Genomic DNA, 18,602 nt, shown 5'->3' with positions numbered 1-18,602 from the left:
GTTACTCCAAGCAGTTTAGTTACCTCAACGTGCTCAATTTCCTCATGATTTATTACTAGATTTAGTTGAGGTTTAGGGTTTAGTGAATGATTTGTCCAAAACACAATGCTTTTAGTTTTTGAAATATTTAGGACTAACTTATTCCTTGCCACCCATTCTGAAACTAACTGCAGCTCTTTGTTAAGTGTTGCAATCATTTCAGTTTCTGTAGTAGCTGACGTGTATAGTGTTGAGTCATCCGCATACATACAATGGCTTTACTCAATGTCATTAGTAAAGATTGAAAAAAGTAAGGGGCCTAGACAGCTGCACTGGGGAATTCCTGATTCGACCTGGATTATGTTGGAGAGGTTTCCATTAAAGAACACCCTCTGTGTTCTGTGAGACAGTTAACTCTTTACCCACAATATAGCAGGAGGTGTAAAGCCATAACACACACGTTTTTGCAGCAGCAGACTATGATCGGTAATGTCAGAAGCCGCACTGAAGTCCCACAAAAAAGCTCCCACAATCTTTTTATCATCAATTTCTCTCAGCCAATCATCATTTGTGTAAGTGCTGTGCTTGTTGAATGTCCTTCCCTAGAAGCTTGCTGAACATCTGTGTCAATTTGTTTACTGTAAAATAGCATTGTATCTGGGCAAAAAAAAATTCCATAATATTTCTAAGGGTTGGTAACAGGCTGATTGGTCGGCTATTTGAGCCAGTAAAGTGGGCTTTACTATTCTTAGGTAGCGGAATTACTTTTGCTTCCCTCCAGGTCATTGTTCACCTACAACAGGACAACGACCCTAAGCACACAGCCAAGATAACGCAGGAGTGGCTTCGGGACAAGTCTCAATGTCCTTGATCAGCCCAGCCAGAGCCCGGACTTGAACCCGATCGAACATCTCTGGAGACCTGAAAATAGCTGTGCAGCGATGCTCCCCATCCAACCTGACAGACCTTGAGAGGATCTGCAGAGAAGAATGTGAGAAACTCCCCAAATACAGGTGTGTCGCATTTGTAGCGTCATACCCAAGAAGACTCGAGGCTGTAATCGCTGCCAAAGGGGCTTCAACAAAGTACTGAGTAAAGGGTTTGAATACGAATACCTATGTAATTTGATTTAAGTTTGTTTTTAATAAATTAGCAAACATTTCCAAAAAAATGCTTTTGCTTTGTTATTATAGGATATTGTGTGTAGATTGATGAGGGGGAAAAACTACTTAATCCATTTTAGAATAAGGTTGTAACTTAACAAAATGTGGAAAAAAGTCAAGGGGTACGAATAATTTTCGAATGCACTGTATGTAACTATAGTTGACAAACGGCCTACCAAATGTCCAAAATTATAAGCAGAAACTTGTTTAAATTCAGGGTAAAAGTAGCCAGTAAACTATACGGTCCAGTACAAAGTATCAGCTAAATAAATTATGGAATTACGGTGGATCGAACTGCGTAGGTACTCTTTGAAGTGATTTGTTTGACAATCAGATTAAATCATCACACAACATCCATGATATGCAAAACTAAGCCAGCCCAGACAGCGAAAAACAACAGTAAAGGGGATAAAATATTTACATGCCTCAGTATCCCGTCTGATCAGCATAGCCCAGGCATCTTATCCGGGTTTCTCATAAATAAAAATGGATGAGTTCTTCTGATTGAGAAGGGCATGGCCAAAAACATTGATGTGTCTAAACTTAAGAAACAATGTTTCAATACACCATAAAAAGGAGTTGAAAAACATCTTAACCTGATAACCATGTTTTGATGGAAATGTTCAGATGTTTCAAAACAATTCACCACTAGTCTGTGACAGACCACACTTTCATATTGACCAATGTGCTGTAATCTTTGAGAGTCAAATCCCTTAATACACAACCCACATCCATACCGACCCAGCCCACCCAAATAAGCTATATGCTTATCCCATAGGGCGGCACACAATTGGCCCAGCGTCGTCCAGGTTAGGGGAGGATTTGGCCGGGGTAGGCCGTCATTGTAAATAAGAATTTGTTCTTAACCAACTTGCCTAGTTAAAAAAAAAAAAGAATATGCTCTCTGGCACGGGATCCATGGATTCCATCCTTTGCCAGGACAAAACCCTGATAGACTGGAATATGGAGCACATCCGTACACAACCTCTACCCATCATTCCAGTGTAAAGTGTGTGAAGTACAAGTCACAACGGTGAAAAGGTAGTCATTTGTTGAAGGTAGGATTAAACAAAGGTATCACAAAGCAGATTGTAACATACAACAATTGGCTATGAAATGGTTAGCCTACCAGATATAAGAATACAAAAATAAATGCTTCCTATAACGATACATTGTCCTTTTATCTACACTGTGGAAAACAAGAGCAGAAAAACAACCTCTAGTGCACTCTGATGTATTTTTAGACCTGGCTGACTTCAGACCTTTACTGTATCTATATAATAACAGTTATGGGATTGAAAGATGGATTAGAGGGGATTCATTGTGAATGCTGCTCCGGCATTATGTACAGCCAAATAAACAACTGGACCGGGATGGCAGATGAACAGGATTGGGTGGCGGTGAGTGACAGAAGCTGACATTACATGATTTTAATATCAGCACGTGCAGTTCTTCCCCCTCGCTCTCTGTACACAGCTAGAATAACACGCAGCCCAAGTGAGTGTGGCTCTATTTATTTACCCATCTTAGTTTGCCACGTTGCTCGTGGTGAGATTAAGTGGCTATTGGCTAAGAGACAAAAGGGAGGAGAGAGAGCGAGAGAGAGGAATTCATTCTAAATACAATTTAAAATGCACCTGCCATCTTCCATTCTCTACACAAAGGGTTCCCAACCTGGGAGAAGCTGAGCTATGACCTAAGTTCCAAGAGTCAAAGAAATTGGACTTGGGAAGTAGTTTTATACAACTACTGCTATATACAGGGGGTACCAGTACAATATTAATGTGAAGAGGTATGAGGTATTTGAGGTAGATATGTACCTGAAGGCAAGGTAAAGTGACTAGGTATCAGGAGAGAAGCGTAAAATAAAGAACAGAGTGTGTGGGTATGGGTGTGTGTGCTTGTGTTGTCAGTATGCGTGTGTGTTAGGTTTGTGTGCGTGCGTATGTAGCAGTGATGGCTCCTCAGAGGAGGATCATAAAAATTAAAATGGTAAAACATTGAAAAAGTTATCCTTTTTAGATAAAACTATACTAAATATATTCACGTCACCAAATAATTAATTATAACACACTGTTTTGCAATGAAGGTCTACAGTAACCTCAACAGCACTCTGTAAGGTAGCACCATGTTGTAGCCGGAGGAAAGCTAGCTTCCGTCCTCCTCTTGATGCATTGACTTCAATAGAAAACCTAGGAGGCTCTTGGTGCTCATCCCCTCCATAGACTTACACAGTAATTATGAAGGCTTCCAGAGAACATCCTCCAACATATCAGAGCATTTGCAGCATGAACTGACATGTTGTCCACCCAATCAAAGGATCAGAGAATGAATCTAGTACTGAAAGCATAAGCTACAGCTAGCTAGGACTGCAGTGCATAAAATGTGGTGAGTAGTTGACTCAGAGAGAAAGACAATAGTTAAACAGTTTTCAACAAATTAATTTCTTCAAAAATGAAGGAGACTCAAGAGAGAGAAATTGTCATTTTTGTTTCACTTACTTAGCTAGCAAATGCAGCTGGCTAGTTTAGTTACTCAAACACCCGGCTCAAACAGTGGGATGCTATGTTAGCTAGCTGGCTATGACTATCCAACACAACACTGGAACTCTTCCAAGTCAAGGTAAGCTTTTGGTTTTATTAATTTATTGCCACCGGGGCCCGCCGGTGTAACTACTTACTGTATATACACTAACGTTACTGCACGATTATAGCGGGTTTACTAACGCATTAGTTCTATTAGCTATGTTGACTAGGACGTTACTTTAGCTAATATAGGGACAAAAATGTAGGCTGTGTGTAGCGGTTAGGACATGGTTTGGCTTGGAAAGGTTTTTTCGCCTGGTCATATACAGCTGATGTGTTGTTAATTGAAGTCTACAAACGAAGGGAAAAGGTGAGAGGAAGAGAGTGCATAGAGGCTAGAATGAATACAGCATGGCTGCTATGATCAAAGGTGTATTCATTCTGTCGATTCTGTTGAAAAACATTTCTTAAAACGGAAGCAAACGAAACTGGGATAAAAATACCTGAATTTGTCCAATAAAAACTCTTGTTTGCAACTGGTTGTACTAATGATTAAATCCTAGATAAGCTAGATGCAGGCAAGAGTGTGCAAAGCTGGATGCAGGCAAGCGTGTGTGTGTGTAATCTCCATTGTAAACTTCCATTCATAGGCTAGGTTGTAGCAACCTCATGATGGGTATAGAGAAAATGTGAGTAACATGTAGTAGCCTAAACCTATCATTGTTACATTGAACTGGGTGAGTGGAATATGAATGACAGTCATCCAACATGCTGTAATAGAAATAAGGCCATGCTCATGAAAAAGAAAAATCGCCCTCCCTCATCATAAACGGCACTGACCGCCACTGGTATGTAGTGAATGTGTGTGAGTTTTGTCCTTAGTGATGTGGACGCCAAACAACTTGAAGCTCTTGACGCGCTCCACTACAGCCCCATCGATGTGGCCGAGCTCTCCCCTCTTTCTCAACGATCAGCTCCTTCAACGATCAGCTTCTTCAACGATCAGCTTCTTCAACGATCAGCTCCTTTGTCTTACTGACGTCGAGGGAGAGATTTGTTGTCCTGGCACCACACTGCTAAGTCTCTGACCACCTCACTCATCGCAGTCTGTGATCAGGCCTACCACCGTCGTGTCGTCAGCAAACTTGATGGTGTTGGAGTCGTGCGTGGCCACAGTCACAGGAGGGGACTAAGCACAAACCACTGAGGGGCCCCTGTGTTGATGGTTAGCGTGGAGGTGGTGTTATTGCCTACCCTCACCACCTGGGGCCGGCCTGTTAGGAAGGCCAGGACACAGTTGCAGAGGGAGGTGTTCAGTCCCAGGGTCCCCAGCTTGGTGATGAGCTTGGAGGGGACTATAGTGTTGAATGCTGAGCTGTCTATGAACAGCATTCTCACATACTGTAGTTATTTTTCTTGTCCAAGTGGGAGAGGGCAGTGTGAAGTGCATATGAGATTGCGTCATCTGTGGATCTGTTGGGGAAGTATGCAAATTGGAGTGGGCACAGGGTGTCTGGGATGATGGTGTTTATGTGTCATGACGAGCCTTTCAAAAGCACTTTGTATTTACAGATGTGAGTGCTACACGTCGATAGTCATTTAGGCAGGTTACCTTGGAGTTTTTGGAAATGGGGAGGAAGGGGGGCAGTTTGAAACATGTTGGTATTACAGACTGGGACAAGGAGAGATGGAAAAAGTCTGTGATGACACTTGCCAGCACATTCTTTGAGAATGTGCATGGTATTCCCAGCAGCCTTGCGAGTCTTACCCTGTTTAAAAGTTTTACTCAAATTGGCCAAGGAGAGCAAGATCACACAGTCATCTGGAACAACAGGGGCTGTCAGGCAAGACTCAGTGTTGTATTCCTCGACGCGAGCATAAAAAGTAATTTAGCTCGTTTGGGAGTTCTGCATCACTGGGCATCTCACAGCTGGGTTTCCCTTTGTTATCCATTACTGTCTGCAAGCCCTGCCACATACAGTATGTTGAGCGTCAAAACCGGTGTAATAGGATTCCACCTTCCTCCTATATTGTCCTTTTGCATGTTTGATGTCTCAAGAGGTCGTCATAGTGGGTTTTCTTGTATGCATCCCGTTCCTTGTAAGCGGTAGCTATAGCCTTCAGCCCAGCGCTGATATTGCCTGTAATCCATGGTTTTTAGTTTGGATACGTTTGCATAGTCACTGTGGGTGCTACGTCATCTATGCACTTATTGATAAAGCCCGTGACTGTTCTGGTAAACTCCTCAATGGTATCGGATGAATGGATTCAGATTACTTTCCTCGATCGCTCAAATTAAACAAAATCAAGCTGGTGGTGTATTTAATATAGGCTCAGTAAACAATAAAAAAGGTGAAAAAGGGGGGCCCTAGGGGGAAAAAGGTTGGGAACCTCTGCTCTGCACAGACACTCATGTCCTCTCCCTCACACTGGGAAAATCTCAATTGGGCAAAGTTGTGGTCGCAATATGTAGGAGACAGTGGAGGCTCCTGAGGGGGAATAGGTTTTGTCGTGCCCTCTTCACGACTGTCTTGGTGTGCTTGGACCATTCTAGTTTGTTGGTGATGTGGCACCACACGGCCAGATCTCTGACCTCCTCCCTATAGGCTGTCTCATCATTGTCAGTGATCAGGCCTACCACTGCTGTGTCATCAGCAAACTTAATGATGGTGGAGGATGTTCAGGATTATCCTACCATGGAAGAGGTTTGAAATCCCCCACACTCCCTTTGAAACAACTGTTTTCTCAGATGAGAAAAGCATGCACATATTTAAAAATTATAAGCTACTTATCCTTGTAACTATACTGAACATTTATTTAATTTTTTAATCCCAGCCCCTGTCCCCGCCGGAGGTCTTTTGCCTTTTGGTAGGCCGCCATTGTAAATAAGAATGTTCTTAATTAACTGACTTGCCTAGTTAAATAAAAAAAATAAAAAAAAACTCAAATATTAAACACAACATGCAACAATTTCAAAGATTTTACTGAGTTACAGTTCTAAAGGAAATCTGTGATTTTTAATAAATGAAGCCCTAATCTATGGATTTCACATGACTGGGCTGGGGTGCTGCCATGGGTAGGCCTGGGGGGGGGGCATAGGCCCACCCACTTGGCAGCAAGGCTCACCCACTGGGGAGCAAGGCCCAGCCAATCAGAATGAGTTTTTCCCCAGAAAAGGGCTTTGTTACAGAGAGAAATACTCCTCAGCACCAGAAATAAGCTTTGTGTGCGTATGGAACATTTCTGCCAAGAGTATGCAAAGCTGTCATCAAGGCAAAGGGTGGCTACTTTGAAGAATCTAAAGTATATTTTGATTTATTTAACAATTTTTGGTTACTACATGATTCCATGTGTCATTTCATAGTTTGGATGTCTTCACTATTATTCTACAATGTAGAAAATAGTCCAAATAAAGAAAAACCCTTGAATGAGTAAGTGTGTCCAAACTTTTGACTGGTACTGTAAGTATTTCCAGAGAGGCTCTTCTAGGCCACCAGGCTGTGACTCTGGCCTGTGAGTTGGCACAATGGCATGATGTCCCAATCAAGCTGATGCCTTGTAAGCAGAGGAAAACAGAGCAGAGAGCCATAAAGCGAGGGGCCCTTATGATGGAAACTGATGCTCATCTCTCCTCTGCTCAGCCCTCTATCTTTGTGGAAGCGGCTGTGTGAAGCCATCAGTGTTTGGCCAGGGGCAGTTACTCCATCAACATACTGTTTTCTAATCTGCTCTACGGTGTGCTCAGCTGATGTCTAGCCATATCGGTTTCTTTACTAAATAAGCTGACAAGAGTGATATATTTGATATTGGCAACAACAAAATAACACTAAGCAGTAAAAGTTATAATAATTTAAGCCAGGGTGTATTAGTTTTAGTAGATTAAAAACACAGCAGAGCAAAGAAATTATGGGATAGAAAAAAGGTAACAGCAGTTCCACTAACAATACTACATACCAACTATATAATTTATTACATCCACTCAAACTTTAACTGCCAGCAGCCCAGCACGAGGCGCATTTTAATATTGACTCGCTTGCAACTGTTACTTAACTCAGAGGATTAGTACTGCTAACACTTAAATTGGCACTCCAGTCTCCTTTTCACCTCATTGTTAGATATTACTGCACTGTCAGAGCTAGAAGCACAAGCATTTCACTACACCCGCAATAACATCTGTTAAACACGCGTATGTGACCAATACATTTGATAACACCTGGTTTACTTAACAAAAGGCACATCTCAATAGGTGGTCCAGGTAAGTCATGACATAGCACAAGTGTGCTCATCTATTGTCCCTCAAGCAAGGGGGGAGGCCGATGACATCACAGATTCCCATCAGACCATCTCCTTCAATGCCCTACTCCTTGAAGTTTGCAGTTGTGTCAAAAAAAAACTATTTTTCTCAAAACATAGTTTTCTTACCCTTTAGTACTCTGTTCTTTACTGTATTTATAAGTGGGGTAAAAGTAAAACAGTAAAAGTAAAAAAATAGCTGGAGGACATCTTAAAGTTGGGGTCAGAGGAGGCACGTCATGTGAACACACATGGTGGATGGGACAGAAACTCCTGACTCTGGCCCTGCATGCCTGGAGTGCTGTGGCTAGAGAGCGTTGTCAGGCAGGCCCAGGGAGACAGGAAGCAGGAAGATCAATTCAGGAAGTGGGGTCAAAGGCTCCTGCTGCGGCTGGTATTGTTCTGTATTTACACCTTGCACTGAGCTGATGAAGTGGAGGCTATGGGCGGGTGGGCGAGCAGGCGAGAGAGAGAAACAGATGTCCATAGGACTACTCTTGCAATCTCTCCCTCTCTCTGCTCTCACAATTTTGATACTCTACTCACAATCTCTGTCTGTTCTATTGGACTTGTTCTTGTTTCTCCTTTTCAACATGACATCTTTCCCATGTTATTCCCCTCTCACACGATCTTCATGATTTAATGCCCTAGTCCATACACCTCGAGCTGTCTGTCTGTCCCTTTATCTATATATCAGATTATTGACGCAGCTGAATCTGTGCCAAAGTCAACATGGCCCATTTCATGATATTGTTGGCTTTCATTTCATGAAGACTGTCACGAACACTGTTTTTCTATAGCACTAAGAGACACACATCACTGTTTTTTCAGAGGAGCCACAGACTAAATCCCAGTCCACGTCAATGGCACACTTATCATTTGAAAAGGCTTGGTGGTACTCCTAAACACTCTGTCGAAAAAATAATCTACCAAATCAGGATTTCTATCCAGTATCCACACATTACAATCCCTAGGTTTTCTGGAGAATATTATTATAATGGTCCATGTGTACTGTCCACCTAGCCAGCTCCACACACAGCAGGGGTCTCAGTGACTGTGCCTTGTCCACCCAATCCTGTTTCACATGCAGCAGGGGTCTCATGACTGTCCCTGTCACACGTGGGCACTTGGAGGGGAGACCACTTATCTGTTGTGTAGACATCACCATGGAGAGGGGCCTTTCTAAAGGTAATAAATAAATAAGTAATAAATAAACCAAAAACCCTGGCGCTGCTGTACGGGGGAATGGGTGAGTCACAGCAGCCAATCACATACAGGCCGATCAGCCGGTTTAGTGGGGACTCAATGGAGTGGCAGGTAGCCTAGCATTTAAAATCTGTAAACCGGCAAGGTTTAAAAATCTGCCAGTCTACCCTTGAGCACCCTTCTACCCCCCCCCCCCAACACCTGCTCCCCGGGTGCCAATGACATGGACATCTATTAAGGCAGCCCCCTGCACCTCTCTGATTGGGTTAAATGCGGAACACACATTTCGGTTGAATGCATTTAGTTGTGCAACTGACTAGGTTTCCCCTTTCAATACACTATTATGGTTGCTATCCTAAACTACAGAAGCTCCGGTTTTCATTTTCCCAACACTAATCAATAAATGGATGTCATACATTTTCAAGGAAGAATGTGTTTGAGGAAACCACAGTAGATTGAACAAACATGCTAATTTTGAGTGTTCCTTAGGCTACCCGTCTCTGGATATACTGTGTCCACCCATCCAGACTCCTTATGACGCATTCACTGCCACACGCCCTCATCTCTTCTGGCCTGTGACAGGCCCAGATAGAGCCTTGGCTATAAGAAGTGTCAAACAAGATTGCTCTGGATGAGGAGAATTAAGGTTAGCCCATGGACAGATGCCAAGAGAAGACAGATACCATTTCTACTGTTTTGTTACCTCACCAAGTCTGGACGTGACAACAAAAGCCGCTGACTGAATTAGGTAAACTGAAAACTTTGAAGACTCACTTGCATGGTGTGATGATCCTGACAACTGAATTTGTAGTTGGTTAGACCTGTGATCACAGACAGACCTAGGTGACAAGACACACAAGCTCCTATAATAAGTACCTCTGCCAACTGGTCACAGTCACACATCTGTGCCACAATGTACCTGCCAAAATACACTGCTCAAAAACATTAAGGGAACACTAAAATAACACATCCTAGATCTGAATGAAGGAAATATTCTTATTAAATACTTTTTTCTTTACATAGTTGAATGTGCTGACAACAAAATCACACAAAAATGATCAATGGAAATCAAATTTATCAACCCATGGAGGTCTGGATTTGGAGTCACACTCAAAATTAATGTGGAAAACCACACTACAGGCTGATCCAACTTTGATGTAATGTCCTTAAAACAAGTCAAAATGAGGCTCAGTAGTGTGTGTGGCCTCCACGTGCCTGTATGACCTCCCTACAATGCCTGGGCATGCTCCTGATGAGGTGGCGGATGGTCTCCTGAGGGATCTCCTCCCAGACCTGGACTAAAGCATCCGCCAACTCCTGGACAGTCTGTGGTGCAATGTGGCGTTGGTGGATGGAGCGAGACATGATGTCCCAGATGTGCTCAATTGGATTCAGTTCTGGGGAACGGGCGGGCCAGTCCATAGCATCAATGCCTTCCTCTTGCAGGAACTGCTGACACACTCCAGCCACATGAGGTCTAGCATTGTCTTGCATTAGGAGGAACCCAGGGCCAACCGCACCAGCATATGGTCTCACAAGGGGTCTGAGGATCTCATCTCGGTACCTAATGGCAGTCAGGCTACCTCTGGCGAGCACATGGAGGGCTGTGCGGCCCCCCAAAGAAATGCCACCCCACACCATGACTGACCCACCGCCAAACCGGTCATGCTGGAGGATGTTGCAGGCAGCAGAACGTTCTCCACGGCGTCTCCAGACTCTGTCACATGTGCTCATGTGCTCAGTGTGTACCTGCTTTCATCTGTGAAGAGCACAGGGCGCCAGTGGCAAATTTGCCAATCTTGGTGTTCTCTGGCAAATGCCAAACGTCCTGCACGGTGTTGGGCTGTAAGCACAACCCCCACCCGTGGACGTCGGGCCCTCATACCACCCTCATGGAGTCTGTTTCTGACCGTTTGAGCAGACACATGCACATTTGTGGCCTGCTGGAGGTCATTTTGCAGGGCTCTGGCAGTGCTCCACCTGCTCCTCCTTGCACAAAGGCGGAGGTAGCGGTCCTGCTGCTGGGTTGTTGCCCTCCTACGGCCTCCTCCACGTCTCCTGATGTACTGGCCTGTCTCCTGGTAGCGCCTCCATGCTCTGGACACTACGCTGACAGACACAGCAAACCTTCTTGCCACAGCTCGCATTGATGTGCCATCCTGGATGAGCTGCACTACCTGAGCCACTTGTGTGGGTTGTAGACTCCGTCTCATGCTACCACTAGAGTGAAAGCACCGCCAGCATTCAAAGTGACCAAAACATCAGCCAGGAAGCATAGGAACTGAGAAATGGTCTGTGGTCACCACCTGCAGAACCACTCCTTTATTGGGGGTGTCTTGCTAATTGCCTATAATTTCCACCTTTTGTCTATTCCATTTGCACAACAGCATGTGAAATTTATTGTCAATCAGTGTTGCTTCCTAAGTGGACAGTTTGATTTCACAGAAGTGTGATTGACTTGGAGTTACATTGTGTTGTTTAAGTGTTTAAGTGTTTTTGAGCAGTGTATAATGATTGAAGAGATATGAAAATAATACCTCAGAGCGTGGTTGACACTGGCATGTCTGCTATGTACACTTGTATGAAATGGACCCAAAAAATATTTGAACATTATTAGTCTTGATGGAGATAAGTCTAGTCCTTCAGGCCTGACACCTAACACCTGCCTGTTTTATATTCTCTCAGTGTCAAAAAGAGAAAGAGTGACCGTACCAGCCACAGAGCCGTGGGTGTTGAATCTGAGCCAGAGGTATTGACGACAGGGGGAGCTAATAAAACTAATCAGATACTAGTAATTATTTTTCTATTTCATAAATAAATACATTTGGGTATTATTTTGTTACATTTCAGTAGGGAAAAGCTCAAAAGTCACGCTTTTCTAAACATTAGAAATAATTGAAGTTCAGCGAACTCAGTCAAGCAACTCTACGGCTGGCCATGCTTTCCTCCTGGCTACCCCAACCCCGGTCAACAGCCCCCCCCCCCCCCCCCCCCCCCCGCCCGCACCTACTTGCCCGAGCCTCCCCAGCTTCTCCTTCACCCAAATCCAGATAGCAGATGTTCTGAAAGAGCTGCAAAACCTGGACCCGTACAAATCAGCTGGGCTAGACAATCTGGACCCTCTCTTTCTTAAATTATCAGCCGCCGTTCTTGCAACCCCTATTACCAGTCTGTTCAACCTCTCTTTCGTATCATCCGAGATCCCTAAAGATTGGAAAGCTGCAGCGGTCATCCCCCTCTTCAAAAGGGGGTGACACTCTAGACCCAAACTGTTATAGACCTATATCCATCCTGCCCTGCCTCTCTAAAGTCAAGTTAATAAACAGATCACTGACCATTTCGAATCCCACCGTACCTTCTCCCACCGTACCTGTTCCGGTTTCCAAGCTGGTCACGGGTGCACCTCAGCCAAGCTCAAGGTACTAAACGATATCATAACCGCCATCTATAAAAGACAGTACTGTGCAGCCGTCTTCATCGACCTGGCCAAGGCTTTCGACTCTGTCAATCACCATATTCTTATCGGCAGACTCAATAGCCTTGGTTTCTCAAATGATTGCCTCGCCTGGTTCACCAACTACTTCACAGACAGAGTTCAGTGTGTCAAATCAGAGGGCCTGTTGTCCGGACCTCTGGCAGTCTCTATGGGGTACCACAAGGTTAAATTCTCGGGCCGACTCTTTTCTCTGTATATATCAATGATGTCGCTCTTGCTGCGGGTGATTCCCTGATCCACCTCTCAAAGACGACACCATTCTGTATACATCTGGCCCTTCTTTGGACACTGTGTTAACAAACCTCCAAATGAGCTTCAATGCCATACAACACTCCTTCCGTGGCCTCCAACTGCTCTTAAACGCTAGTAAAACCCGCCCGCCCGACTAGCATCACTACCCTGGACGGTTCTGACCTAGAATATGTGGACAACTACAAATATCTAGGTGTCTGGCTAGACTGTAAACTCTCCTTCCAGACTCATATTAAACATCTCCAATCCAAAATCAAATCTAGAATCGGCTTTCTATTTCACAACAAAGCCTCCTTCACTCACGCCGCCAAACTTACCCTAGTAAAACTGACTGTCCTACCGATCCTCGACTTTGGCGATGTCAGCTACAAAATAGCTTCCAATACTCTACTCAGCAAACTGGATGCAGTCTATCACAGTGCCATCCGTTTTGTTACCAAAGCTCCTTATACCACCCACCACTGCGACCTGTATGCTTTAGTCGGCTGTTCCTCGCTACATATTCGTCACCAGACCCACTGGCTCCAGGTCATCTAAGCTCCGCCTTATGTCAGCTTATGTCAACACCCACCCATACACGCGCTCCAGCAGGTATATCTCACTGGTCATCCCCAAAGCCAACACCTCCTTTGGCCGCCTTTCCTTCCAGTTCTCTGCTGCCAGTGACTGGAACGAATTGCAAAAATCGCTGAAGCTGGAGACTTATATTTCCCTCACTAACTTTTAACATCAGCTATCTGAGCAGCTAACCGATCCCTGCAGCAGTACATAGTCCATCTGTAAATACCCCACCCAATCTACCTACCTCATCCCCATATTGTTTTTAATTGACTTTTCTGCTCTTTTGCACACCAGTATCTCTACTTGCACATAATCATCTGCTCATTTATCACTCCAGTGTTAATCTGCTAAATTGTAATTACTTCGCTACTATGGCCTATTTATTGCCTACCTCCTCACGTCATTTGCACACACTGTATATAGACTTTCCTTTTTTCTATTGTGTTATTGACTGTACGCTTGTTTATTCCATGTGTAACTGTGTTGTTGTTTGTGTCACACTGCTTTGCTTTATCTTGGCCAGGTCGCAGTTGTAAATGAGAACTTGTTCTCAACTAGCTTACCTGGTTAAATAAAGGTGAAATAAAAAAATAAAAATAAAAACAAAGTATTTTTTGCCTCTATTCCTTGATGGTATTTTGTGCATCATTTCAGTGACTGTAATTGAAATCATCAATTGAACAAGGAGTCACTGTGAAAGCATAAATAGGGCCAGTATCAAGCACCCCCAGAAAGGGAATCGAACAACACACTGTACAAAATCTTCTCTCTTCTTCTTAAATAATTTTTTTTTTCTTCATGTGCTTTTGTTCTACCTTATGTTTTCAGTAAGCATTGATATTGATTACTGCATTGTTGGGTTTAGAGCTTGCAAGAAAGACATTTTATTGTACTTGTGCACGTGACATTAAAACTTGAAATTTGAAAATGGGCAGCCAGTTTAGCCCTGACAAAAACGCCAGTCAACCTTAAATTAATTATGACTGTATACTACACATCTACAAGACAAAATGTGGGTTTTATCTAGGCTGACACTTATTTGACTCCAGACTAGAGGTCGACCGATTAATCGGAATGGCCGATTAATTAGGGCCGATTTAAAGTTTTCATAACAATCGGTAATCTGCATTTTTGGACACTGATCATGGCCGATTACATTGCACTCCACGAGGAGACTGCGTGGCTGGCTGACAACTTGTTATGCAGTGCAGCAAGGAGCCAAGGTAAGGTGCTGGCTAGCATTTAACGTATCTTATAAAAAACAATCAATCTTAACATAATCACTAGTTAACTACACATGGTTGATGATATTACTAGTTTATCTAGCTTGTTCTGCGTTGCATATAAATCGATGCAGTGCCTGTTAATTTATCATTGAATCATAGCCTACTTCGCCAAACGGTTATTTAACAAGCGCATTCGCAAAACAGCACTGTCGTTGCACCAATGTGTACCTAACCATAAACAGCAATGCCTTTCTTAAAATCAATACACAAGTATATCTTTTTAAACCTGCATATTTAGTTAATATTGCCTGCTAACATGAATTTCTTTTAACTAAAAAAATTGTGTCACTTCTCTTGCGTTCTGTGCAACAGAGTCAGGCTATATGCAGCAGTTTGGGCCTCCTGGCTCGTTGCGAACTGTGTGAAGACCAACTTCGCCAAACGGGGGATGACCTAACAAAAGCACATTTGCGAAAAAAGCACAATCATTGCACAAATGTACCTAACCATAAACATCAATGCCTTTCTTAAAATCAATACACAGAGGTATCTTTTTAATTTAAAAAAATTGTATTTTTTGTTGTTGAATTTTAATCCCTTTTCCAATTGTTAGTAGTTACTATCTTGTCTCATCCCTACATCTCCCGTACGGGCTCGGGAGAGACGAAGGTCGAAAGTCATGCGTCCCCCGAAACACAACCCAACCAAGCCGCACTGCTTCTTAACACAGCGCGCATCCAACCCGGAAGCCAGCCGCACCAATGTATCGGAGGAAACACCGTGCACCTGGCGACCTGGTTAGCGTGCACTGCTCCCGGCCCGCCACAGGAGTCGCTAGTGCGCGATGAGACAAGGATATCCCTACCGGCCAAATCCTCCCTAACCCGGACGACGCTAGGCCAATTGTGCGTCGCCCCTTGGACCTCCCGGTCGCGGCCGGCTGCGACAGAGACTGGGCTCGAACCCAGAGTCTCTGGTGGCACAGCTAGCACTGCGATGCAGTGCACTAGACCATTGCGCCACCCGGGAGGCCAGAAGTATCTTCTTTTTTTAAAACCTGCATATTCAGTTAAAAGAAATCTAGGTTATCAGGCAATATTAAACTCGGGAAATTGTGTCACTTCTCTTGCGTTCATTGCACGCAGAGTCAGGGTATATGCAACAGTTTGGGCCGCCTGGCTCATTGCAAACTAATTTGCCAGAATTTTACGTAATTATGACATAACATTGAAGGTTGTGCAATGTAACAGGAACATTTAGACTTATGGATGCCACCCGTTAGATAAAATACGGAACGGTTCCGTATTTCACTGTAAGAATAAACATTTTGTTTTCGAAATGATAGTTTCCGGATTTGACCATTTTAATGACCTAAGGCTCATATTTCTGTGTGTTATTATGTTATAATTAAGTCTATGATTTGATATTTGATAGAGCAGTCTGACTGAGCGGTGGTAGGCAGCAGCAGGCTCGTAAGCATTCATTCAAACAGCACTTCGTGCGTTTGCCAGCAGCTCTTCGCTGTGCTTCAAGCATTGAGCTGTTTGACTTCAAGCCTATCAACTCCCGAGACTAGGCTGGTGTAACCGATGTGAAATGGCTAGCTAGTTAGCGGGGTGCGCGCTAATAGCGTTTCAATCGGTGACATCACCCGCTCTGAGATCTTGAAGTAGTTGTTCCCCTTGCTCTGCAAGGGCAGCGGCATTTGTGGAGCAATGGATAACGATGCTTCGAGGGTGGCTGTTTTCGATGTGTTCCTGGTTCGAGCCCAGGTAGGGGCGAGGAGAGGGGCGGAAGCTATACTGTTACACTGGCAATACTAAAGTGCCTATAAGAACATCCAATAGTCAAAGGTATATGAAATACAAATGGTATAGCGAGAAATAGTCCTATAATTCCTATAATAACTACAACCTAAAACTTCCTACCTGGGAATATTGAAGAATCATGTTAAAAGGAACCACCAGCTTTCATATGTTCTCATGTTCTGAGCAAGGAACTTAAACGTTAGCTTTTTTACATGGCACATATTGCACTTTTACTTTCTTCTCCAACACTTTGTTTTTGCATTATTTAAACCAAATTGAACATGTTTCATTATTTATTTGAGGCTAAACTGATTTAATTGATGTATTATATTAAGTTGAAATAAAAATGTTCATTCAGTATTGTTGTAATTGTCATTATTACACATAAATAAAAAAACATTTAAATTAAAAATAAATAAAAAAATAGTCAGATTAATCGGTATCGGCTTTTTTGGTCCTCCAATAATTGGTATCGGCGTTGAAAATCATAATCGGTCGACCTCTACTCCAGACAGCATTATTAAAAAAATTATAACATGTGTTTTACCTGATATGTAATAGGATTATACTACCTTAAAGTAAGTGTCCAGTGTTTCCAGATTTCTATGAAATATGACCTATAATTAATTACAATATGAGTGAAATAGTTTTCCTTCTAAATGTTTTTAATTATGTTAAAAGGCAGCTTTTCTATGTTGAAATGGGGTAGGCGTACCCCAATAACAGAATTGTGTGGGCGTGTACTGGTCATTAAAAATATTCATGTGATAGACCACTGATTGGCAAGCTCATCCTCCTCAAAAGGATGACATCATCCTCTATGAGGCAATAGCAAGCATTTCTGAAACATCTTTTTAAGATACAAGTTTGAGGTGAGGATTTTGATGTTTATTGTCGTCCAATGTTTGCTTTGGACACAAATACGGGTACAGGATGAGTCAACAACATTATTTGGGTATGAGTTAACAGAATATGAACAGAAAAGTTAGATTTGCAATAGACAGTTACTTTAAGACAGTTTAGGATGTTAAAACAGAGACACTGCCAAACATGTCTAGTGTCTAGTAAATTAGATAGAGGAAATGGACATGGTGATCTAAGACATCCAAAATCTAAAGATAAAAGGCTGTCTAGTATCTAGAATCACACACACCTCATTTAGGTGGCATTGATTTACATGATATTAAAATCAAACAAGTTATAAATATGCTTTGATATCCAATTACACCTGCTTAAAATATTTATCTAGTTAAACTGCTTTTCACTACATATTCCAATGTAGTAATTTGGAAAACGGACAAATGTTGAGTCATAGCTGACAGAGAAGAAAACACTGGGAAACAGCTGGTGAATAATTACGTAATGTAGACATGCAGTCTCCAAATCCAAATAAAATATACTATTTTATTATAATATCTGAGCTTCATGAGTTTCTCCTCCCTATCTGTATATGGGAGACAAAAACGGAAATAACTCGGCTTCAACAAGGGGAAAAAACGTAAACAATCACGGTCGCAAAAGTTCAATTCGTTCAGTTTGGTCCATCCTGCTGTCAAAACCGTTACATATAATGTTTGCTGGGAATCACACTCTGCTCAACTTGAGACAATTTTATTGCTTTCGCTTTATGAAGTCAACATCAATGAAAATGTATTAAAAATGTAATAACTCACCTCTTACACAAAGTAGAGACATGGCAAGAGTTTGACAATTCCTCTAGTTCAAAATGCTCGGCACTGGTAACATTACAAACAATGCCTCCAATCACTTTTTTAATTCTTCGCAGAATTTCCAGAGTTAGAGGTGGGCTTGAGATGCTGGAAATGGAAACATAAATGTTCGGCAGTGAGCAATTGCCCCCTGCCAAAGGCACGCCATGAAAAAATTCATTAGACTAACCTGACAGCACCGCGTTAATAGGGCGGGGCCGAAGTACTCTGTAATGACATCTAGCCCATCCATTGAGGGAGCATAATCTCTGAAAAGGGCGGACCATACAGAAGGTTCTGACCAATCGATGAAGAGAGACTGAAAACCACAGTTGAGGGAACAGGTGGTGACGCAGACTCCTAGATAGTGTCCTGCGCTGTAGT

At 42.9% G+C, this 18,602-nt stretch overlaps 1 protein-coding gene across 1 annotated transcript in view; it reads right to left on the bottom strand.

The window, feature by feature from the left end:
* The window catches only part of LOC120021294 (protein unc-13 homolog B-like), a 111,824-nt gene extending 93,450 nt beyond the window's left edge, over positions 1-18,374 (bottom strand). The window contains exon 1 of the mRNA XM_038964991.1: positions 18,183-18,374. Coding sequence (XP_038820919.1) covers positions 18,183-18,204 — 22 coding nt within the window. The 5' untranslated portion in view covers positions 18,205-18,374. The remainder of the gene's footprint in view (positions 1-18,182) is intronic.
* Between the last annotated feature and the right edge of the window lie 228 nt (positions 18,375-18,602).

This window comes from Salvelinus namaycush, chromosome 26 (assembly GCF_016432855.1).
Source record: "Salvelinus namaycush isolate Seneca chromosome 26, SaNama_1.0, whole genome shotgun sequence".
NCBI classification, from domain to species: Eukaryota; Metazoa; Chordata; class Actinopteri; order Salmoniformes; family Salmonidae; genus Salvelinus; species Salvelinus namaycush.
This window is presented reverse-complemented; position numbering and strand designations above follow the sequence as displayed.